Source organism: Hyperolius riggenbachi, chromosome 6, assembly GCF_040937935.1.
Source record: "Hyperolius riggenbachi isolate aHypRig1 chromosome 6, aHypRig1.pri, whole genome shotgun sequence".
Lineage (NCBI taxonomy): Eukaryota > Metazoa > Chordata > Amphibia > Anura > Hyperoliidae > Hyperolius > Hyperolius riggenbachi.
Window position 1 is genome coordinate 47748446 of NC_090651.1, and position 26247 is coordinate 47774692.

The window sequence follows — 26247 nt, forward strand, 5'->3', positions numbered from 1 at the left end:
AAAGAAAGAAAGAAAGAGGTGTGAAGGAGGTAAGGGGTAAAATAAGGTTCTAGAGAAGAGAGAAAGAAGGAGGGGTGAGAGGGATGGTGTATGGATGAGGGGGGGGGGGGGGGGATGAGGGATGAGAAAATGCAAAAAGTGGAGGGGGAGAAGAAAAGAAAGAAAGATAAATGATTGGAAAATGAGAGAGACAGAGCAAAGTAAAGTCTTGGTAGGAGAAAGGGGGCAGAAAAAGAGAAAGATGAGGAGACAGAGGGAGAAAGGAGGAAAATGGAGACAGAGAGAGGCAGAGCAAAGTAAAGAGTTGGTGGCAGAAAGAAAGACAGAGGACAGAATCAGAGAGAGGTGTAAGAAAGTGAGAGAAACAGAAAAAGAGACAGTCAAGAAGAGAAGGGGGAGTTGGCATGACTTGTGGTGATCAGGAGGAGAGAGAGGACAGATTTCAGGAGGAGGCAGAGAAGAGACAAGAGTATCAAAGTGAAGAGCTGCCTCCTTCCTTGAATAATTGCCTGGCTGGCACTAATTAAAAGTTCCTTCACTCTTCCCTCTGTCATTAACCCTTCAACGCCCCCCACCCCTCCATCGCCTCTCCCTTCCCAGACACACACACACTCTGGAGCTGCTGATCCCCGTGCTGCTGGAGCCTCTGCAGCTTGACAGGAGCATCCAGAGAGGAGGGGTGTCGCTGGGAGTGAGGGTGCCTCCGCTGCTGGGTGTTGCACTATCTCTCTGCTCCATCACCAGCAGCAGCAGCAGCATCAGCAGCACTCCCCGGTTGTGGTTGCTAGGGAAACGGCCGCATGGCAACCGGCTGAGAGCCTGGGGGCCGCGTGCCTCGCTCATTCTCCAGCAGCAGCAGCAGCAGCAGCGCTTCCTCCTCCTCCTCCTCCTGCAGCTGCTCCTTCCTCCTCCTGCCTCTGCCAGGGATCCCAGGCTGCTGACAGGGGCAGCCCCAGCAGTGATGGACATGATGATGTTGGTGCAGGGTGCTGCCGGCTGCTCAATCCGGTGGCTGGCCGCCGTCATCCTGAGTGTGTGCTGCCTGCTGCCCTCCTGCCTGCCCGCCGGACAGGGCATGGACTACTCCTCCCCTCCAGTGGTGGACAACCAGGTCGTCAGACTTGGGGAGACAGCCACGCTTAGGTAGGATGCTGGCATCGGGATGTCACGCTTCTCTGTGCCTTTATTTTGTGTGTTTTTTTGCATTCATTTGGTTTGTTTTTTTACATAGTTATTATTTTTTTGTATTGCAATGTTTGTATTACTATGATTGTATGTTGCACTTGCGCCTGTTTTGCGCCTTGGTTTGGAAGTGGGGTTCCTGCACGCTCCACTGGATCTGCTGCTCCATAGAGTCTCCACTGATACTTTTTCCCCTCTCCCCTTCTTCTCGTTCTTTGCTGTTGAGCCAGTGGATGGTTCGGGTTTGTTTATCATGAACATGTCTGTGCATGGAGGTAGGGGGAGCTCTGTGGATGGGAAAGGAAGTTCTGCAACTAATACCAGGAGCTTTGACAGGGAAATTCACAGCTAGGCTGAGAAAATCTAAAATCAGGGGGAACCAGGATCCCCCACCACCCATAATGGAAATATAGCTAGGGGGGGTTATGCTTGGGAGTGGTGCCAAAATTACATTGCATGCTTTGCTTGCATAGGGTTGCCATATCACTGGTTCTTTAAAGGTGACATGTAATGTGGCAAGACTGGCAGGGGTATTAGCCAGGGTGAGAAAAGGGAAAAGTGGTATTATTCAGTAGTGTACCCCCCTCTCCTACCCCCCCAATACAGGAGTTTGGGGCTTGCCGTTTATGTTGCTCAGATGGGTGCAGCAGAGTAAGACATGCATGTAGGCATAGGGTTAATAAATGGCCATTGGCTGGCTAAAGGTAACATGCAATGGGTCACTTGAGTATTTGCAGCTAGACTGAGAAATCAAGAGGGGGGTTCAAGAATGTGCCAATACCCCCCCCCCTCCCCATCCCTCCCAAGGGAGAATGGCTGGGGGCTCTTTCCATCCTTGCTGCTCCGAGAAAGCTGCAGGAATATTTGCATGCACAGTCTATAAATGATCAGTGGCTACTAAAAGGTAAAATCAGGGTTAGCTGGGTATTTTGTGGAGGGTGGCAGGAGTACCGCCCCCAATACACTCCCATCTACCCCCCCCCCCCCCCCCCCACAGTACAGGGCATGAAGCTATGCCTCCCATGCTTTTTATTATTTATATTAGTATTATTATTTTTAGATGACGGCCCGTGGGAATCTTTTGCAACCAATGGGTTAATGTCTTGTTATTGGAATCATATAGGTAAAATATGCGGTGGTCTTATATAATATTTGGCAGGTCAACTAGAAAAAAAGGAGGGGGGGCATAGTGTTAGTGAGTGGCACCTCCTGAAAAATAAATAACATGGGTTAGGATTTGGCAATAGAGCCCCTGAGAGGGTTGCTGCACACACAGGCATCGGCTATCAGTGTAGTGTGGATGTGGTGGATGCAGTAGCCTATCAGAAGTCGCTTTGCAGTAGTCGGATGGAAGAGGATGCTAGTTGCTATGGGTTACTGCACTTTACCCATTCTCTTCACCTGGGAGTCTAACAGGCTGAGGGTAGTAGTGAGCAGTGTGTAGAGGCTAGAGGGCAATCCCCCACTGTGACCAATCAGCAGCTGACTTTTATTGTCCTTGCTGCCCTCAACTCGCAAGATGCTCAGTGGGATTGCCTGCTGGGGACTACATCAGCTTGGTTGTCCCCTAAAAAAAATAAAGAAGCTGTGTAGTACTAATAGGCGTCATTGACGTTCCTGCCACCGAAGTGGTTAAAAAATGGTGACAGGTTCCTGGGTGCATAATCTGTGGGTTAGCATCCCTCCCTAGACTCTGCTGTTGTAGCATTCTTCCTTGCCTTATCCTACATGGAGTTGTCAACAAGACTGTGCAGTTGCATCCACTGGCCAGCAGTCAGCCAGAGTCCATGGGAGCAGTCATTAGGCTGTTTTGTGTACTGTTCTTAAATAACAGAGGAATTTTAGCAAATGTAACATCCACTATGCCACAGTTAAACCTGTGCCTGTTTTCTGTATCTCAGAAGTTTGCTTTCTGCCTTCAGACTGCATTGTGTGTGTGTATGTTTCAAACTGGCAGCTGTGCCATGATGAATACTGTTTTTACAGTTGCGACTGTCGTGCAGCAGTCCCTTTGCTTGCTGTTGGTTTTTTATCCTGCACTAGTCACTGTCCACGGTTCTGCTGTTTATGACTAGTGTTTAAAGCCTTCTTACTGTGAGCTGGTCCTCCTCTGCCTCTAATGAGACAGGGTAATGCTATGATCATCATTAGCTTGTAGGATTTAGAAGCACTGATGAGATTATGGTCCTGTTGATTAGCTTAGGTAGCAAAAGAGAAGGAAAGAAAAATGGACACACAGAAAGAAAGAACAATAAATGAATAATAAAAAAAACAGGAGGTATGAAATGTGGTTTGGAGGATTAGGTAGCTGGTAAGTAGCCTGTGTATGTCACAGCGTTGGGGAGAGCTTGCTGTGCTGGCTTTAGCCAGCACTACAGAGCATTGAGGATGGCTTTCAACAGAAATCTTTGCGTGTTTAACCCGTGCATCACCGAGGCTGCTACAGAGTGGAAGATCTTGCAAGAAAAGGGGTGGTGCCAGAGGGAAGGGGGGCGGTGCTGTGACCTCTCTCTGGCCTGTGCACCACGGTGACCTTTGCTGCATCGACACACCACAGGGACCTTATATGATGAAAGAAGCGTGGACTTTTCTTACGGAAGGGCACGAATGAATAGCCTGGTGCCGATATTTACCAGCATGCTGGAAAATCTTTGCGACAGACCCGTACTCGGGGGCCATTTGTAACCCTCTCTGCTTATACATGACTAGTGAGATTGAGGTCAAGCATTCGGGTTAGATACCAAAAATAGAATGTGTGCCATTTTTATGAAATAATAAAGCTAGTTGGGCAAAAAATTTTTTTTTAATTTTTAGAAATTGGCATTATATGGCTATTTTCAGTCTACATGGGTAGTAGCAAAACAGAAAAACTGCCTTTTCCATCCGGCTGTCAGGTTATGTCAGGCATTTAGGCGCTGTCATATGGTACCTCCCATCGTGGCGTGGCCACACAGACGCAGCCAAGATCGGTAGCCATAGGGACGCTGAATGCAGTGTTTTTCTGGACCGCCCACCTGGGGAGGGGCTGGCAGGTTTCAATCTTTTTTCACTGGGCGTAGTTAAGAGAGCTGTGGATTTCCGTAGTTAGCGGCCCTCAGTACTGTACGTCTGTGTAGACTCCGTTTACTTTCACACTGACACGTGGCGATGCGTTGGACGATAGAATTGCATAGCGCCCGAGATGAAATGATAGTGTCATGGCCGGTTCAAATTGGCGCGTTAGTAGTGCGGTATGGTGGAATCCGCTGGAATAACGCGAGGTAGGCTGTGTGTTACCATACAACCTGGGCATTTACAGCTGCGTGAAACATACTTTTCATGCACTGTGTGCACAGTGGCGAGGCAGTAGGGGATGCTGAGGTAGGAAGAACCCATACCGGGGCCCTTGGATCAGAGTTTCCCACTGGGGGGCCCTCCTTCTATCTTATAAGCTTTCCATTGGAGCTGTGCTGGTAATGAACACCTCTATATGTACATTGCATAGTGGTAATCCGTAACAAACTGTTTCCTTACTCAGATTACACCTCTCTGATACTGCAGCTGTCCTTGTGTCCCTATGTTCTGGGGCTCCATATAACAGAGTGCTTGGGGCCCAGTGTTAAATTTGCACCAGGGCCCCAGGCTCCGTAGTTCCGCCACTGTGTGTGCATTGTTGTATATGTCCCATTGAAACGCACGATGCATCCTTTGACCTCTGTCGCTTTTCAATCCTGTTTTAACAGGATGTGCAACGCAACGCCCCAGTGTGATACTAGCCTAAGGCCTCTTTCACATCATTCAGCGCAGATGGCCGTGTGATTGGAACGCAACGAGTACAGTGAGATGGGATCTGCGCTGCGATTCCGGAAAATGCATGCAGCAGTGCGATAGCGCATCGCAGTGCTGCGCAGCGCATATGATGGGAACGGTAGAAGGGCTGTTTATGTCCTTCCGTTCTTGCATGTCGCACACACTATGCGCGCTGCCAAAAATGCGCACAGCAGCGCGCATAGTCCTGAACGAGCCTTTAGCTGTACAGTATAGCTGTGAACTTCCGGTATATAAGCAAGCCCTAATGTACAGTACATTTACAAATACACAAACCCCCCCCTTTCCCACTATATATATATATACATATATATATATATATATATGTATGCATCTCATCAACATTGTATTAATATTGCATTACATTCCCTTCCTTTCTCTCTTTCCCCCTTTTGCTTCCCTCACCCCCCCCCCCCCCCCCCTGTAGATCTCTCCTTTCCTCCTCTACCCCCCCCCCCCCCCCCCTTTCTCAGCATATATATTAATTTTAATATGAGGTAACAGTGCCTAATGATGTCATTTTGGCTCACATGTAATAACCCCTTAATGATCTTCTGCTGGAAACGCAGCCGCTACCCTACACAGTGAGTCATTAGCGGAGAGGGAGATTATGGCTTTATCCTTGCTGATGTCTTGCCTTAATGAACAGCCCTCACATATGGTGCTTTGCTCGAGAACGCCTCAACGCTGGTCATTTCTGCTTGCCATTGAATATTGTTTTCTTTCTCGGTTCCATACCCCCCCCCCCCCCCCCTTTAACTTTCCTACTGTTAAGGCTTTTCGCCGCCACCGATGGATACTTTGTAATCTACAGCTCGCCTTCCCCTCGCCTACTGCGGCGCCTGTCCTTTCACTTCTCATCGCCGTAGACATGAATGTGTTTATCTAGCCTCACTTTGATCTGGCGTTTTTTCGCCATGAGCGATGTGAGTGTAGTTGTGGTCGTGCCTGTCGTGGGGACGTAGCTGCCTTGCTGGTTTTGCTGCGTTTTAGCTGATTACGGCATAATTGTATATAAATATGCATACGGCAACTCCTGTTAATGCAGTTTGTTAAAATTAATTTGATTTCTGTTTGATGGTTTTAAAAAAAAAAACAACAACAAAAAATAAAATTATTATCATCAAAGTCGCCCTGCAAGCAATCTGCGTGTCGCTGTGGCGACGTGTCTTCGTGTACGTCCGCTAGATTACCGTTACCACTTACACAACGTGTTTAGTGCCTCTTTCTGTTTATCAGTCTTTTTATCTGTATTTCTGTTTATCAGTCTTATTATTTGTATTATGTCTATCTGGTCTGTCTGCTTTCTAGGGATGCACTGTGGCTCAGGTATTACGATAGTTACATATTTTGATTCAGCCTAACCTATAAATGGACGTATATAGAGCCCAACCTTTAACCCCGTGGGTGCTGTAGTGACGTCAAGTCTAGCGGTGGCGTGTCTGTCAATGACTGGGATAGCGGTTGAAGCAGGATTTAGGCGTTAGTAAGCCGTGGACTGCATATTCTTGCTAGGAAAGTGTGATTTAGCAAGGCAGGCATACAGAGGAATCTGAATGTGGACGGTTTGCACTGGAGCTGGCAAAAGCATAAGGGATTTATGCCAAGCAAAATCCGCAAGATCCCAAGCACAGCCATATGTCGAATCCAGGTCAGGTTGATCCCCCTTGATCTCCTATACCTTCACATCCGCTCATGGTAAAGAGCTGTGAGAACCTTTTGAATATTTACTCTGCTGGGAGGAGGAGGGAGACCAGGAATGCATTGGAATTGTGTTCCTGTCTAACATCCCTTCAACTGTAGTGAAGTTAAAGCACAACTCCAGCTCAAAATGATTTCCTAGTCCTATGAAGACCATACGCTGCATAGATGACCTGGTGTGAAATAAATTACATTTAAAGTGCCTGTGATGATGACGTCAGGAGCAGGCGCAGGTTCCTCCGCAAGGCAAGCTAGGCAGGTGCCTGGGGCCTAGTGGGGATTAAGGGACCTGGCTGACTCCTCCTCTGATCTTTCTTCTGCCACAGTTTACCTATGACTATTGGGGGACGCCAAGGCTACCACCTTGCCTTGGGCCCATTTCATTGTATTCCTTCTCTGGTCAGGACCTCAAGGCTTTGAACTTTCCAAACAGTGCTGAGTCATGCTCCCTTGCTATCCAACAGCATGACTATGTTAATGGGGAAGAGTATACAAACTCCATGCAGACAGTGCTCAGGCTGGTATAGGAACTTGGAACTTTATTAACCACTCCCGTGCCCTAAACTGGTCAATTTCTTGCATGTTGTTTTAATGAGGCCCTTTTAATGTGAACAGTTCTGTTCCTGGTGAGGAATCTTTTAAGGCCCTAGTCATCCCTCTATATATTTTTCAGTATTGGGAAGGCTGGATAGGGAGCTGTGCCATTACTCACACAATTCTCATATTTGTTGAAACCGTTCCAGAGATAATTAGCCATTGAGGTCACTCCTCCCATTTTGTGTACAGCCACCACCCACGCCCAGAGTGTCCCCTGTGGTAATTATCCAGTGGTCCTTTTCCTGGAGCACAACCCAATTCGCCAGGAGATGGCATTCTCCACCTGCTTAATACTGTGGTTCCTCATCTGTTCCAGAGAAATTTCCTTTGGAAGAGTAAGTCATGTGACCTAGAAATCCCACCAGTAGGCAGGGAACAGGGGTGGGATCTCATACAGCCTAGCTGCCCCTTTGGCTGATGAAAATATTACCTCTTTGTGACCAGTACTGCAGCTCAGCAGACTCCTTATCATTGAGTAACTCTGTTGTAGCTGCAGTGCTGGTGACAAAGCGTTAATCTCTTCCTCTCAAGGGGAGGGGTGAAGGAGGTCAAGTGATCTGTGCTCCCAGGGAGAGACTAGTTGCTGCCTCCTTCTCCTAGGTCCTCTCTGACTACTTGTATGGATGATGATGCCACAGTGGGAGGAGTCTGGACAGCGTTTTCAGTGAGAAATGAAGCTATAGGATTCCCAAGTATTATAGACAAGAGATACAGACATGAAATGCAGAAAATTGTATGCATTGCTAATTCATGCAAATTTACAATATGCATAAAAATGGGAGGTGGAAGTAAAGTTTTCTAAAATGTATTTTTTAACCTTATAATGTGTAGTTCTTTGAAAATAGCGTTGAATTAAATACACATAAAAAGCGAGACTGAACTTTGATTTACTATGGCTTCTTCTATAATACTGGTTACTATTAGAGAAGTTTGTTACTTTGTTGCTAGCTGGTGAGTGTAGCAGATTGATAGCCTGTAGCAGAGCATCAAACTGCACTGATATTAAATAGCAAATCATGGGTCCCTCCCTACAGCAGATGTTTGGTGGAGCCACAGCCAGGGCTGTGGAGTCGGCACAAAAATCTTCCGACTTCAACTCCAACTCTGACTCCTCAGTTTATGAAACCACCGGCTCCGATTCCAACTCCGGGTCCAGGTACCCAAAATGGCTCCGACTCCGACTCCTCGACTCCGTCTCCTTAGTCTAATACTTACCAGGGCTGTGCATTTTGTACAAAAATCCTCCGACTCCGACTCCTCAGTTTATGAAATCACCAACTGCTACTCCAAATCCGACTCCGGGTACCCAAAATTGCTCCGACTCCTTGACTCCGACTCCAACTCTGACTCCACAGCCCTGGCCACAGGACTTGGTAGACATACAACATGCAGTGCTCAGAGAGTATGAATACTCCTCCCCCTATAAACAGTCATAGATGCAGAGTTTAATGGGAAAGTGTGCTTGTCAGCATTTTGGAAGTACGTGTGCCTTTTAGAGACTGGTGACCAGTGATGTCACTTCCTGTGGGGGGGGGGAAGCTGCAATACTCAGCATGGCATCCTTGCAGACTTTACACCTGTGTCTAACCATGTCTTTATATTGCTTAGATGCCACTCTGCATGGTCACCATCAGTTCCCATAAAACTACCCCTACAAAGTAAAATTGCAGGACTGCTTCTTTTGGGTTCTATATTGGAGTACTACTTGTATCCTCAACCCCAGGCGGTTTTGCTATGCAACTTCTCTGCTTGTCACAGAGTGGGGGAACATAAAAATGAAAGGACACTGAACAGGTTGGGGCTACTCCCTCTCCCTCCAAGAAGCCACAATGTCTGCTAAGACTAACACTACAAATATGTACATATAACTCTCCTTGTGTATTTTTTTTCTCTTAAAGAGGAACTAATGTAATAAAAAATGAGCTTAATTTTTACAATAATTATGTATAAATGATTTAGTCAGCGTTTGCTCATTGTAAAATCCTTCCTCTCCCTCAATTACATTCTGACATTTATCACATGGTGACATTTTTACTGCTGGCACGTGATGTCACTGGAAGGAGATGCTGCTTGCTTTTTTGGTATTTGGAAACAGCGTTTATTTCCCACAATGCAACAAGGCTCCCACAATGTGATGTCAGGACTTCTGTGCTATGAGGCGCTGACATCACACTGTGGGAGGAGTTTCACCACAATATCAGCCATACAGAGCCCCCTGATGATCCGTTTGAGAAAAGGAATAGATTTCTCATGGGAAAGGGGGTATCAGCTACTGATTGGGTTGAAGTTCAATTTCTCTTTACGGGATAGCACAGACCTGAGCCTGTACAGAATCTAGCCTAGCGTCTAGCAACACATTCTGTTGCTATGCAGGGTGGGGAGGCCGAATGAGTGTCACAGAGGGGGCGGAATAATCAGGGAGAATAATGCCCTTGGCCAAGTCAATTCTCCAGGTAAAGTGCTTGCCAGTGTGCCGAGATGATTGCGGACCGCTGACGCACGATAGGTTTTCAGCAGAGATGTTCATTATCAGCCTCCTTTGCCGAGTTTCACCTAACATGGGTACATTGCTTAAGGTGGTAAACTTGATTGGTTTGTGACCTTTTCTCTTGTCTGAAGCGACACAGAAAAAGGCCTTTTCGGTTCTCTTTTTATGCCCTATTTGTGTATCTATATTTTTTTAGGGTCACTTCAGATTTACTTTAAAGCGGACATGAACTCAAAAGTTCATCTGTGCTCTAAAAGCTAAGCAACAGCATAATCACCTTTTAAAGAAAAACAATTTCTTTGTTACATCTGATACAAATCCTACAATAATTCTACAGTGTGTCTACTTCCTGCTCTCATGGAAGCAGACTGAGGGCCGGTGCACACCAAAAACCGCTAGCAGATCCGCAAAATGCTAGCAGATTTTTAAACGCTTTTTTTTATTTTTCTATGGCGTTTTGCTAGCGTTTTGCGGATTGCTGCTGCGGTTTTCAGTATAGTAGATTTCATATATTGTTACAGTAAAGCTGTTACTGAACAGCTTCTGTAACAAAACCGCCGGCAAAACCGCTCTGAACAGGCGTTTTTCAGAGCGGTTTGCGTTTTTCCTATACTTAACATTGAGGCAGAAACGCATCCGAAATCCAAAAAATGCCTCACCCCGGCATTTTTCGTTTCTGCAAAATGCCTCCCGCTCTGGTGTGCACCACCCCATTGAGATACATTGACCAAGCGGATCCGCAGCCGCAAGCGGCTGCAGAAACGCTGAAAAAGCCGCTCGGTGTGCACCAGCCCTTATTGTTAACATCCTGTGCTTTCAAATGTGCTTATCTGCCGTGTCAGTCAGGTGACACAGGGGGTGATCAAATTACAACTTGTGATTAGTCACAGATGCGGGGGAATTAGACAGGCTAAACTCTCTAAATGCCTACAAGGTGCATTTCTCTCTGTTTTCCTTTTGTCCTGTGCAAGAGTTCAGGTCCCCTTTAAGGCTTGCACATATGCTTGATGTGTGTCACCCTTACAGATCGATACTCATTTGTTAGAGTGCCACAGGTGTGTATGAGTGCTGTACAGACACACGCCACAGCCGTAGCCAGGAAGCATGTGCTGTTCCATAAAACTGCGAGGGCCATATTTCTCTTTTTCTCTTAACTTTTCTCCTATGAGATATTTTTCATTTACCGTGTCAAAATATTTCCTAGGAGAAAACTTAAAGCGCACCTGAACTCAGAACTTCCTCTCTGCTCTATAAGATAAGCAACAGCATAATAACAGTTAAAGGGAACCTAAACTGAGAGGGATATGGATGTTTCCTTTTAAACAATACCAGTTGCCTGGCAGTCCTGCTGATCTCTTTGGCTGCAGTAGTGGCTGAATCACACACCTGAAACAAGCATGCAGCTAATCCAGTCTGACTTCATTCACAGCACCTGATCTGCATGCTTGTTCAGGGGATGTGGCTGAAAGTATTAGAGACGCAGGATCAGCAGGAGAGTCAGGCAACTGGTATTATTTTAAAAGGAAAAATCCAGATCCTTCTCAGTTTAGGTTCTCTTTAAAGAAAACCATTTCTGTTACAGCTGATACAAATCCAGCAATAAATCTGCAGTGCCTCTACTTCCTGTTTTCATGGAAGCAGACATATTGTTAACATCCTGTGTTTACAAACTAGCTGCTCTGCTGTGGCAGAGGATATTCCTGAGCTGACACCGCTGAGAGATCAAATTACAGTTGTGATTAGTCACAGATGAAGGAATAATAGACAGGCTAAACACTCTAAATACATATAGGCCTGCTGCAGATTTTGGATTGCGGATGCGTTTCTGCCTCAATGTTAAGTATAGGAAAAACGCAAAGCGCTCTGAAAAACGGCACTTCAGAGCGGTTTGCCAGGCGTTTTTTGTTACAGTAGCTGTTCAGTAACAGCTTTACTGTAACAATACATGAAATCTACTACACCAAAAGCGCTACACATAACCGCAAAACGCTAGCTGAAACGCTGCAGAAAAATAAGAAAAAGCGTTTCAAAATCTGCTAGAATTTTGCGGATCTGCTAGCGGTTTTTGGTGTGCACCAGGCCATAGTGTATATTTCTCTGTGTTCCTTCTGTCCTGTGCAAGAGTTCAGGTCCAAACCGCGAATGGAATATCTCTGTTAGGCCCAGCGCACACCAAAACCTCTAGCAGATCTGCAAAACGCTAGAGGTTTTTGAAGCAGATTTCAGAGAGATTTTAGGCATGTTTAAAGAGGTTTTCTTACATGCCTAGCGTTTTTTGTAGCGTTTTTGTGTAGCAGATTACAAATATTGTTACAGTAAAAGCTGTTAGTGAACAGCTACTGTTACAAAACAGCTCTGATCTAGCGTTTTTCAGAGCTGTTTGAGCTTTTCCTATACTTTACATTGAGGCAGAAACGCTTCTGCAAACCGCAAAAGTGCTGCAGGACCCACATTTGCGGTGTGCAGAAGCGTTTTTGCCTCAATGTAAAGTATAGGAAAAGCGCAAACCGTTCGGAAAAACACTAGATCAGAGCGGTTTTCCAGGCGTTTTTGTTACAGTAGCTGTTCAGTAACAGCTGTACTGTAACAATATATGAAATCTGCTACACAAAAACGCTCCAGAAAACGCTAGGCATCTTTAGAAAACCTCTCTAAACATGCCTAGAATCGCTCTAAAAATCTGCTTCAAAAACCTCTAGTGTTTTGAGGATCTGCTAGTGGTTCCGGTGTGCACTGGGCCTTAGAAACACTGGGGACTGGCTGTGTTTTTTATGCACCACACAAAACAAAGTAATCACATTTACAGTAAATTACGTTATCCATTATTCCTTGAAAGTTATTCAGCTTAACAGAAACACTGCATTTTGCTCAACAATAGAATTTTCTTTGAAAAGGGAATAAAAATGTCAGTCTCCATATTCCTCTCATTATAGGTTTCCTTTGAGACTCCCACCAGTTCTGCTCATCTTAAGTCTTGTGTTCTGCTTGATTTTGCAAAATCTGCTTTAAGAAAAAAAATAAATAAAAAAAGCTTTTGCCATGGTTCTTATATGTCTGGCGGAGTAAAAACATAAGAATCAGATTTAACATGTTCTCGGGAATACATAATGTAACCTTGTAAAGAATATGAAACACTGCAAGAAAATAGCTGTACCTCAAGGACATTGGAAATGAAGAAAGAAAATGTTGCCCGTAGTAAACAATTAAATGTTCAGAATAAGGCATATTCATGGTATACAAAGAGCCCAGTGATGCCAAAGCTCTGTGAATCTGGCCCCCCTACAATAAACACAAATACAAATTCCATCATGTTTGCTTAGTGCTACGTTTGTGCCCATTTGTTCTGCAAAAAGTAAGATTTGTGCTGCTTTTATTTTGAAGATATTAGCACTTATTATTTCCAAAACAGTATCATCACCCAGCCCCCAAACAACCACCTACATGCATCAAACTGGTATGGGAGGGTAGTGCTGCGCATGTGCTCATTTGTGCTGCAAAATTCATCTTTCTATCTTTTATAGTTTTTGAGATATTCACGTTTTTATAAAGGTCAAAAGTTCACTCAGACTCACTTAGGCTTTGCAATGTTGTAGGGGGGCTGAGTGAACTTTTGGCCTTTATAAAAACGTGAATATCTCAAAAACTATGAAAGAGAGAAAGATGATTTTTGCAGCACAAATGAGCACATGCGCAGCACTACCCTCCCATACCAGTTTCATATCTGTACGTGGTTGTATAGGGGCTGGGTGAGGATATGGTTTTGGAAATAATAAGTGCTAATATCTTCAAAATGAAAGCAGCACAAATCTTAATTTTTGCAGCACAAATGGGATGGATAGGCCCGCCCCCATTCAGTGACAAACTCCCTGCTGGACAGGAAGTACCCAACTGGGATTCCTGTCAGTCCACGCATGCGCACTGCATCACGCCCAGTCATTTACACTTCCTGCTTTGCCATAGACTTGCATTACTGCATTAACCGTGCGGATCACGCACTAACGCACAAATCACTTTGTGAAGGAATTGCGGAGATTTAACTACTTCCACCGCAGCGTGTTGCAGCGTGTTGCATTGCATTAAGTATGAAAGTCTCTGCAGACTTCATAAAAGTAACACTGACTGAGCACACTGAGTAAAGTGTGTGCTAATAGTGACATTCCCATTTGCAGCAATGTACCCAGTGGTAAGTGATACTTTGAGGAAAGGAAATGACAAGAAAACACTGTTCTGAAAGTCCTGACCACAACAATTAACAAGGAAAGTGGCAGGGGGGAAATACTGGGCTGCATAAAAGGGAGTGATTAATTGCAGCACTTGGGGGCTGGAGGAGTTATTGGCTGCACTTAAGGAATAGGAGGGGTTAATGGCTGCAATAATGTATGCGGTGCAGTGATTAACCCCTCCTGAGCCCTAAGGGCAGCCATTAACTTTGCTGGGTAGACTTATACTTGAGTCAATAAAAAATTCCAGCTTAAGTATACCAGAGATGACATGTGACATGATGAAATAGACATGTGCATATACAGTGTAAAGCATACAGACACTTGTGCTGTGCTCCTTTTCTTTTTTCCCTGTATGAAAGAGTTTATAATTAGCTATGGAACTGACAGTTTTTCTCCAGTCAGGACAAGATAAAAAGATCAATAGTTCATGTATTTTCACTCTGGGACTCTTGAGACACTGCAATTGAACAGAGACTATGAAGCATTAAATCTGCATTGTAAATGTTTATACATAAAATAAAACCTTGACATATCTGAAAGAGTCATTTTTAGGAGTAGAATGACAGATCCAATTGTTTATTTTCATCTCTAGTTCACTTTAAGAGGGTTGAATATTGGAGTCGACTTATACATGAGGTTGACTTATATTCGAGTATATGTGGTAAAACCCTCATTCACTTTAAGAACCAAAGTTTCAGCAGTATTCAGAGTTCTTCCTTAAGACAGATTCTAGAGAACATGAATCTTATAATTCTACTGAACATCTTGCTGTGTAGAAAGGTCAGCTAGGACTTTATCTACCTGAGGTCCAGTCTGCCAGGCACTAGCAGGATAAACAGATATGTACGTTTACAGTATGTAAATAGAACAACAATTACAGGAGATACAGAGAATCCAAATGTCTGCTTCTGCACAGTGGGTATACTGTTCATCACAGAATCATGGAAGCCAATAGAAAGCTCATAATGTGATTAACATCTAGCATCCACGCATGGCCCACCTACAGTGGGATGTGACAAATTAACCCTTGTGAAGCTAGAGGTTTTTCTGTATATAAGATCAATCCCTAGTTTTATGGGTACTTAAAGTGAACCTCCAGACTAAAAATCTACTCAGCAGAACTGAAAAGGCTTGGTGTTTCTTTAACAGTTTCACAGTATCAAAACTTTGTTTTTCTTATAGAAGTCTCATTTTTAGCTGCATTTTAGCTAAGCTCTGCCCCATCAAAGAAAACTGCCCGGGCTTTTTCCCCTGATGCTGTGCAAAGCATGGTGGGATTTCCTATGTTGTTATTCACGTTGCCTAGCAACTGGGGGGGGGGGTGATCAGCGCACAGGACAGTTGGAACTGTGTCTCATGCCCCCTGTCACCTTATTTCAACCAAAAAGATGGCTGCCCTCATGAAATCACAAACATTTGCCTGTTCTTTTAAAACAGAGTGGGTAAGAGATTATATTACATATCTATTTTAATTAACATAACTAATGTAACTTAATGACAATATGTTTGTTTAGGCTGAAGTTCCTCTTTATCTATACTTCACTTTACTGGTGCTATACTTTCTCTTTGCTTTATGTAGCCTAGTTTAGCCTCCTGAAAGCCAAGCTTAGTTCAGTAAAGCAGTGCTGACTCCTGATTGCAACGCCGCTATATCAACATACATAGATATCTCTTTAAAAACCCATCCTCACCAAAATCAAGGCATTTCAATTCTGAGCTGTACGTGAACGATGGATTGTCGTAAAAGTGTTTCCGTTTTCGCAGAGAGACGATCACAAAACAAAATTGAGCAATTTTGCCTATCTCTAAGCTGCAGGGATTGCATCTGTAAGCCGCCCGCTTATGTTTACTGGCATCTTTAGTGAATTTCCATTGATGAGATGCACAGTGAAAATTGCAGGACTTCCAGGAGGGCGGGGTGGATTCTGGGCTCCCGGCGTGATTGTACAGAAAGTGCGGACGAACACTTCGACACATGAGATGATGCTGCTCCAGGTTTTCGTGTGAGTATGTAGTTGGATATACGACCTTTAGTTTTGCAGGTATCCCCTATGCCAGGGGTCGGCAACCCGCGGCTCCTAGGCGGCTCCGGTGTCAGTGGCTGCGGCGCGCGTGACGTGTGCTGTTGTCGCTGACCGGCAGCCTATCAGAGAGGCCGCCGGACCAGTGCAGTGCAGGGCTTCAGGCGGCCATTTTCCCGTAGCCCTGCAGGCAGGACGTGACGTAGGAAGAGGATCGTGGGAGTTGCGCGCCACAAGGTCGGGACCGGAGGTCGGGACAGGAGGAGATCGTGTCAGGAGGTCTTCTGACTAGGTGAGTAAATGGGTTTTTTTTTTCAGATCTGCTGAAGGATTGTGCATATGGGGGTCAGATCTGCTAAAGGATTGTGCATATGAGGGTCAGATCTGCTGAAGGATTGTGCATATGGGGGTCATATCTGCTAACGATTTGTGCATATGGGGGTCATATCTGCTAACGATTTGTGCATATGGGGGTCATATCTGCTAACGATTTGTGCATATGGGAGTCATATCTGCTAACGATTTGTGCATATGGGGGTCATATCTGCTAACGATTTGTGCATATGGGAGTCATATCTGCTAACGATTTGTGCATATGGGAGTCATATCTGCTAACGATAGGGCCTATGCTGTATAATTGTGAAATACAGCAGATTTTAAAGAGGACCTGTAGTGAAAATAACCTTACTGATAAAATTACTTGTGGTTTAACAGTATTCATTTATAGATTATTTAGTCTGTGTTGTTCCATTGTCAAATCTTTCCTTTCCCTGATTCACATTCTGAAATGTATCACTGTTGGTGACATCTTTAGTTCTGCCAGAGGATCTGTACAGAATGTTCATTACTGATGGACACAGAGGGAGATATTACTTGCTTAGCAGTTGGAAAAAGCCGTTATTTTGCACAATGCAACAAGGTTCACAGACAGCACACTGTCAGGACCGTGGTCATGACCAGGGCCAGTTAAAAGGGGCAAACTGTAGCATTGAGGCACCCCTGCTCAAAGCTATGCCCCACCATTACCCCTCTGCTCCCCGGGGCCCTGCAAGTAAAACTGCAGTAATAATTACCTATCAATTCCAATGAGCGGGCGGGCGGCGCAGTAGTTTCACTTACTGGGCCCTGGGGAAAAGTGTGAGTGGGGAGGGGGCAGGCAGCATGTAGCAGGGTCGGTGGTGTGGGGTCCCCAGCAGAGTGCGGGGAAATAGCTCCCTTTGCCGCTATGGCTGCGCCGGCTCTGGTCATGACATCTCACTGTGGGAGGGGTTTCACCACAATATCAGCCATAAGACCCCAGTGATTATCTATTCGAGAAAAGGTAAATATTTCTCATGGGAAAAGGGGGTATTAGCTACTCACTGGAATGAAATTCAATCCTTGCTTGAAGTTCCTCTTAAGCTGTGTTCTCCCCACATAAGGGCTGCATTATACATTGAGGCCTTGGTGTTTATAGAATCGTGTAGTTGTGTCGTGATTTACTGCCGCTGTTTTGAACCAAAGATGTATAATTCCTCAATGCAGTGGATGGCTGAGGCGGAGCATCTACAGGAGCAGAACGTAGAAGAATCCTGTCATCGGAAAACATAACCTGAGATATATGTGTGATAGGAGTCTCTCTCTCTCCACCCCCTCCTGGGTAGCTGTAGAGTTGAGGCCTATCTCCAGACAGTGGTCTAAAAAACACCACCAATATATTTATGGACAAATGAGGTGTCTGCAGCCTGGTTTTAAAGTGATCCTGAGGAGAAGCTCGGGATCCAAATCAGATACTTACCTTAAAGGACAACCGAGGTGACATGATGAGATAGACGTATATGTACAGGTCCTAGCACACAAATAACTAGGCTATGTTCCTTTTTTTCTTTCTCTACCTGAAAGAGTTAAACATCAGGTATGCAAGTGACAGTTTCTGTCCGGGTCGGGACTGGGTCAGACTATAGCATAACCCTCAGTGATAAGTAATTACTGCCATAAAACACTTTCCTGTCATTCAATGGCTTCTGAGAGCAGAAGAGATAAAAAGGGTCAATCATTAATACATTTCAGCTCTGGCATACTTCAATGAACGTGTCATTGAGCAGAGACAATGAAACGGTAAAAACTAGATTTAAATATAAATTAAAGCGCAACTGTAAATCCGCTAAAAACAAACTGTTTCACTTACCTGGGGCCTCCCCAAGCCCCCAGCAGCTGTCCTGTCCCGAGCTGGGCCTGCACAATCCTCTGTTCTCCCGCCGTGGCTTCGTTTCGTTTCTGCCGACTTGTAAATCGACGGCAACTGCGCCTGCGCGCCCCAGGCTACACAAAGCTTTCATCGTGTTCCAGCCCGCAATAGCATCTAGCGCTAATAGTGATTGACTCACCCAGTTGGCAAGCCGGAAGAGGGTCACTACGAGGGACCAGAAGTTCGTTCAGTGACAGTAGAGGCGCAGGGCGGCTGCAGGGGGCTGGTAGAAGCCCCAGGTAAGTGACGTTTGTTTTCTTTAGTTTAGGTTTCCTTTAAGTTGAGTTTTAGAATTGGTGAAATCTCTACTGAACTATGAACTTCTTTAAAGGGAACCAGAGATGAACGATTCACACAAAATAAACATATCAGTTGATAGCTTGTAAAGAATAAATGCTCTACCTGATAATTTCGCCACTCTGGTGTGCCTTTTTGAGTGCTTTTTATCCATTATTGCTCCAGGAAATATCCAATATGGCCGCCGGCTCATATTCCTTCTGCTTCCAGGTTATGAGGTGTTCTGGATGTGCTGTATAGGCTATATGAGACTATAGACAAGCAGGGCTGCTGTAGGCTTTCATCTGTGTGCTTTAAACTTCATATTCTGGTATGCTTTGTGGCTGCCTGTAGGAAGTGTCTCTCATAGTAATGAAACTGCATACAGTAGATAATAATGACAGGCTGATGACATAATGACAGGCTGCACAGACAGAGCACACAGATCACACAGCCACACTTGTCTGTTAGACAGAGATTTTTCCTGCAGCAGCAGCCCCTCCCATGTCATCACAGCTCTCAGTATGTAAAGCATGAAATGTGAGCCAGGAGGGGGAAGGCTTGGGCTTGAAAAGACTCCACAGAAGAGTGACTCAGCTATAATGATTCCAGGTCAAACCTCGACTGAATAGTCGGTGGATTCTTATCACAGTTGATAACAGATAGATTAGACTGAGAAGAATAAAACTAAAAGCAGGGTAGGTGTTTACTGTCATATTCCCACTGATAAATGTAATAAAATATATGAGGGTGCTTCGTCTCTGGTTCTTTTTAAGAAAAATGTTGTAGGGGGATCGTTGTGGCGTTCAGACATTGTTCTGAAGTGTGGATTTGTATACATTAATATGGATCGCCCCCATTAAGAAGGCACCACTGGGCCGGCTGTCACTTTGCCGCGGATTTACGGCGCTCCTCTTGAAGTGACGTCTCCAGAGATGTTAATAAGCTGTCATCCTGCAGCGCGGGCGAGGAGAGAAAAACGCTGACCACTGATTGTTTGATGGCGGCGCATCTGCACACACGACCGTGAACGGCTTTTAACCACTTAAGGACCGCAGTCTTTTCACCCTTAAGGACCAGAGCCTTTTTTCCATTCAGACCACTGCAGCTTAAATGGTTTATTGCTCAGTCATACAAGCTACCATCTAAATGAATTTTACCTCCTTTTCTTGTCACTAATACAGCTTTCTTTTGGTGCTATTTGATTGGTGCTGCGATTTTTACTTTTTATTCTATTCATCAAAAAAGACATGAATTTTGGCAAAAAAATGATTTTTTTAACTTTCTGTGCTGACATTTTTCAAATAAAGTAAAATTTCTGTATACATGCAGCGCGAAAAATGTGGACAAACATGTTTTTGATTAAAAAAAACCCATTCAGTGTATATTTATTGGTTTGGGTAAAAGTTATAGCGTTTACAAACTATGGTGCAAAAATTGAATTTTCCCATTTTGAAGCATCTCTCTCATTTCTGAGCACCTGTCAGGTTTCATGAGGTGCTAGAATTCCAGGATAGTATAAATACCCCCCAAATGACCCCATTTTGGAAAGAAGACACCCCAAAGTATTCACTAAGAGGCATGGTGAGTTCATAGAAGATTTTATCTTTTGTCACAAGTTAGCGGAAAATGACACTTTGTGACAAAAAAAATAAATAAAAAAAAGTTTCCATTTCTGCTATCTGGTGACAAAAAAAAATGAAATCTGCCACGGACTCACCATGCCCCTCTCTGAATACCTTGAAGTGTCTAGTTTCCAAAATGGGGTCATTTGTGGGGTGTGTTTATTGTCCTGGCATTTTGGGGGGTGCTAAATTGTAAGCACCCCTGTAAAGCCTAAAGGTGCTCATAGGACTTTGGGCCCCTTAGCGCACCTAGGCTGCAAAAGAAATGTCACACATGTGGTATCGCCTTACTCAGGAGAAATAGTATAATGTGTTTTGGGGTGTATTTTTACACATACCCATGATGGGTGGGAGAAATATCTCTGTAAATGAGATTTCTTTTGATTTTTTTACACACAATTGTCCATTTACAGAGATATTTCTCCCACCCAGCATGGGTATGTGTAAAAATACACCCCAAAACACATTATACTACTTCTCCTGAGTACGGCGATACCACATGTGTGACACTTTTTTGCACCCTAACTGCGCTAAGGGGCCCAAAGTCCTATGAGTACCTTTAGGATTTCACAGGTCATTTTGAGGCATTTATTTTCTAGACTACTCCTCACGGTTTAGGGCCCCTAAAATGCCAGGACAGTATAGGAACCCTACAAGTGACCCCATTTTAGAAAGAAGACACCCCAAGGTATTCCGTTAGTAGTATGGGGAGTTCATAGAAGATTTCATTTTTTTTTCACAAGTTAGCGGAAATTGATTTTTATTGTTTTTTTCACAAAGTGTCATTTTCCACTAACTTGTGACAAAAAATAAAATCTTCTATGAATTCCCCATACACCTAATTGAATACCTTGGGGTGTCTTTTTTCTAAAATGGGGTCACTTGTGGGGTTCCTATAATGCCCTGGCATTTTAGGGGCCCTAAACCGTGAGGAGTAGTCTAGAAACCAAATGCCTCAAAATGACCTGTGAAATTCTAAAGGTACTCATAGGACGTTGGGCCTCTTAGCGCACCTAGGTTGCAAAAAAGTGTCACACATGTGGTATCGCCGTACTCAGGAGAAGTAGTATAATGTGTTTTGGGGTGTATTTTTACACATACCCATGCTGGGTGGGAGAAATATCTCTGTAAATTCAAATGTTTTGATTTTTTTTACACACAATTGTCCCTTTACAGAGAGATTTCTCCCACCCAGCATGGGTATGTGTAAAAATACACCCCAAAACACATTATACTACTTCTCCTGAGTACGGCGATATCACATGTGTGACACTTTTTTGCAGCCTAGGTGCGCTATGGGGCCCAACGTCCTATTCACAGGTAATTTTGAGGCATTTGGTTTCTAGACTACTCCTCACGGTTTAGGGCCCCTAAAATGCCAGGGCAGTATAGAAACCCCACAAGTGACCCCATTTTAGAAAGAAGACACCCCAAGGTATTCCGTTAGGTGTATGGTGAGTTCATAGAAGATTTTATTTTTTGTCACAAGTTAGTGGAAAATGACACTTTGTGAAAAAAAACAATACAAATCAATTTCCGCTAACTTTTGACAAAAAATAAAATCTTCTATGAACTCGTCATACACCTAACGGAATACCTTGGGGTGTCTTCTTTCTAAAATGGGGTCACTTGTGGGGTTCCTATACTGCCCTGGCATTTTAGGGGCCCAAAACCACGAGGAGTAGTCTGGAAACCAAATGCCTCAAAATGACTGTTCAGGGGTATAAGCATCTGCAAATTTTGATGACAGGTGGTCTATGAGGGGCCAAATTTTGTGGAACCGGTCATAAGCAGGGTGGCTTCTTAGATGACAGGTTGTATTGGCACTGAAGTGCAGGAATGTTCTCAAATCATGACCTGGACATGGCAATTAAGTCGTACCAGCAGTGATCAGAAAAAAAATTTCTGTCACTGCGGTGGGGCGGGTGAGGGTTTGGCCAGGTGATCAGAAGCCCGCAGGGGGCATATTAGGGCCTGATCTGATGGGTAGCAGTGACAGGTGGTGACAGGGGGTGACGGGGTGGTTGATAGGTGATCAGTAGGTGATTACAGAGGAGAATATATGCAAGCAATGCACTGGCGAGTTGATCAGAGGGGGTCTGGGGGGCTAATTTAGGGTGTGGGCAGGTGATTGGGTGCCCGCAAGGGGCAGATTAGTGTCTGATCTGATAGGTAGCAGTGACAGGTGGTGACGGGGTGATTGATGGGTGATCAGTGGATGATTAGAGGGGAGAACAGATGTAAACAATGCACTTTCAGAGGTGATCTGAGGGTGGGTCTGCACGCAATCTGAGGGTGTGGGTGGGTGATCAGGTGCCCACAAAAGGCAGGTTAGGGTCTGATCTGATGGGTGGCAGTGACAGGTGGTGACAGGGGGTGATTGATGGGTGATTGACAGGTGATCAGTGGGTGATTATAGGGAAGAATAGATGTATACAGTACACAGGGGGGAGGGTCTAGGGAGGATCTAAGGGTGTGGGGGGGGTGTGTTCAGGAGCCCCCAGGGGGCAGTTTAGGACCTAATCTAAAAAATAGCGTTGAGATAGTGACAGGGAGTGATTAATGGGTGATTAGGGGGGTGATTGGGTGCAAACAGGTGTCCCAGGGGTGGGCAGGGGGGGTCTGATGGGTGCAGTGGGCGATCAGGGGGCAGGATCAGTGTGCTTGGGTACTTACTAGGAGGGCTGCAACCTGCCCTGGTGGTCCCTCAATCACTGGGACCACCAGGGCAGGAGGCAGCCTGTATAATACGCTTTGTATACATTACAAAGCGTATTATCCGCTTTACATGCGGAAGATCGGGGGTTAACAACCCGCCGCCGCTGCTAATTGGCTGGCGGGTTGACGTCGCGGGTGGGCACATCCAGCGTGCGATCCCCGGCCAGCTAGTCCGCAACGAGCCGCCGCCGATCGGCGTATTGCGCGGTCGTTGCGGGCTCCACTTTGCCGGCAAGTGGTTAAAATCACAATCCAGATATATATATATATATATATATATATATATATATATATATATATATATATATATATATAGATATATATAGATATATAGATCTATATATATATAGATCTATATATATATATATATATATATAGATCTATATATATATATATATAGATCTATATATATATATATATATATATAGATCTATATATATATAGATCTATATATATATATATAGATCTATATATATATATATATATATAGATCTATATATATATAGATCTATATATATATAGATCTATATATATATAGATCTATATATATATATATATATATAGATCTATATATATATATATATATATATATAGATCTATATATATATATATATATATATATATAGATCTATATATATATATAGATCTATATATATATATATATATATATATATATAGATCTATATATATATATATATATATATAGATCTATATATAGGTGGTTGGGAGGGGATCAAGGGATACATGGGGGGGGGGGAGAGCTGGAAAAAAGTTTATTTTTACACTAAAATCGCACAGCCTGTCACGGCTGCAGGCTGTGCGTCTCTCCCTGTCACACAAGATCCACAGTGACAGGGAGAGGGAGGCGGAGAGGGAGGCGGAACGGCAACTATGTTGCCTTTCGGAGGGTGATCGCTGTGATTGGCTCACAGCGATCACACGGCAGGGAGCCAATCAGTGACGGCTCCTGCCGATACCCGGAAGCCTTAGCTGTCATAAGACAGCTAAGTGCAGCCGGTTCGGTGCGCGCGATCGCGGCGGGGAGCGGCGGCGCCGGTGATAGAGATCTACGCCTTGCCAGCCAGGAGCCCATCAAAACAGGGCGTAGATCTCTATCACTGCGGTCCGGAAATGGTTAATTGTGCTTCGGCGGTGGCCCTAAACTCACCTGTGCATGCAATGAAGAATGATTAGAGGAGCCTGGAGTCTTCCTTAATACTCAGAGGACTCAGAGGTGGCAGGAAGCCGTCCCTGGAATACAATACTGAGAGAACTGCTGTCAGCTAATTGGGGGAGTGATGGATTTCAATATCTATTTATTTATAGAGCCAAGGGCTGCTGTAAAGTGCACCTGTAGCATTGCTACAGATGGGACCTGAGTGTATGGCGGTGTTGTCTGTAGCCTGTACATTCGTCTCTCTGAAGGACCATTGTACCTGCTTAAAAGACATACGAGGCGATAATAAACGAATGAAATAAACAATTGTATCTATCTTCCTTCTCCTAAAAATGACTTTTTAAGATATTCTACGGTTTTATTTTATGTTTAAATCTACTTTTTAAGTTTTAACTGTTGTATTGTTTTTCCTCAATGACACATTCATTGAAGTACACCTGAGCTAAAATCTATGAACTATTGACCCTTTTTATCTCTTTCCTTCTCTCAGAAGCCATTTTCTGCTACGAAAATGTTTTATAGTTAGAATTTCTTATCAGTGAGGGTCACACTGTAGTCACTTCCTGTTTGAGTCAGGACTGAGTCAGCCACTTACATACCTAATATTTAACTCTTTCAGGCAGAGAGAGAAAAAAAAGGAACACAGCATAGTTGTTTGTGTGCTTGGCACTGTACTGTACATACACCTGTCTATCCCGTCACGTCATATGTCACCTCGGGTATCCTTTAAAAGGCAACTGAAGTGAAAAGAATATGGAGGCTGCCATCTTTATTTCCTTTTAAACCATACCAGTAGCCTGGAAGCCCTGCTGGACTATTTGGCTGCAGTAGTGTCTGAATAACACCAGAAACAAGCATGCAGCTAATCTCGTCAGATGTGATAATAATGTCAAAAACACCTGATCTGTTAAATACTTCTTCAGGGTCTACGGCTAAAAGTATTAGAGGCAGAGGATTAGCAGGGCTGCCAGGCAACTGGTATTGCTTAAAAGGAAATAAATTTGGCAGCCTCCATATCCCTGTCACTTCAGTTGTCCTTTAAAGGACAGCTGAAGTGATAGGTATATGGAGGCCTGACCATACCTGCTGCATGCTTGTTCAAGGTCTATGGCTAAAAGCATTAGAGGCAGAGGATCACCTCTATATATGCTTTGCATAGTTGCAATCATTAACAAACGGTTCCCCTCCTCTGCTTACACCTCTCATATTGTGGATGTCCTGGGCAGGTTTTGTTGCACAATGCTAATTGTTATGTATAGAATGCTTGGGGGGCCTTATGTCAAACTTGCAGTGGGGCCCATAGCTCCTTAGCTACGCCACTGAATTGGCCAATGGCGGACATAGTCCAACATAGGATTAAAAAGGGCTAAAGGTTAACTAAAGTGAGAGGGACATGGAGGATGCCATATTTATTTCCTTTTAAAGTGTACCTGAACTCTTACATAGGATGGAAGGAAAACGTAGAGAAATGCACATTTGTATTTATTTAGAGAGTTTAGTCTCTCAGCTGTGTCAGCTCACTGCCTTGGCAGATCAGCCAATTTGTAGAAACAGGATGTTAACCCTATGTCTGCCTCCATGAAAGCAGGAAGTAGAAACACTGCAGATTTATTTCAGGATTTTTATCAGCTGTAACAAAGACATTTTTTTTCCTTTTAAAGGTTATTATGCTGTTGCTTATCTTTTAGAGCAGAGAGGAAGTTATGAGTTCAGGTCCTCTTTAATGAAGAGGGAGGTTCATTTTATAGATATTTTATAAAATCAGTGCCGAGATCCCTTTAAAGCGGACCCAAGGCAAATTTTTTTAAATTTAAAATATTTAGTTGCACCACTCTGACACATACAAAGATAAATAGACACTCCTTTAAGCCTATGAGCATTTCAGCGCATGCTTTTCACCCTTCTCTTTTCATAACTAGGGTTATACAGGGGGCAGCCATTACTTCTGAGCTTAGTAGTAGCTTTTAGATCATGGGTGTGATTGTCATCATCTACCCTCCCTCACAGGGGCGTCGTCTATGTGAAATCTCACACGAGCTGAGATCACCTCCCCTGTAACATCATCAGTAGCAGCCTGTGTTTTTGTTTTTGCTTTTTATCTCCTCCACCAGTCTGCCGGATTCTGTGCCGGCAATATGAAAGGAAGGGAGGGGGGGTTCCTCCAATAAATGTAAAATATTTTATATTTGTCAACATGCAGCTGAA

At 44.2% G+C, this 26247-nt stretch overlaps 1 protein-coding gene across 6 annotated transcripts in view; it reads left to right on the forward strand.

The window, feature by feature from the left end:
* Positions 1-598: 598 nt before the first annotated feature.
* The window catches only part of NEGR1 (neuronal growth regulator 1), a 748663-nt gene continuing 723014 nt past the window's right edge, over positions 599-26247 (forward strand). Inside the window, exon 1 of one of the 6 annotated variants that reach the window (XR_011021944.1) lies at positions 599-1143. Coding sequence is in view for 4 of the 6 variants with exons in the window: in XM_068239223.1 (XP_068095324.1) it covers positions 962-1143 (182 nt within the window). In the remaining 2 variants the exon portion in view is untranslated. The remainder of the gene's footprint in view (positions 1144-26247) is intronic. The other 5 variants (XR_011021943.1, XM_068239223.1, XM_068239224.1 and 2 more) reach the window with 5 other exon arrangements.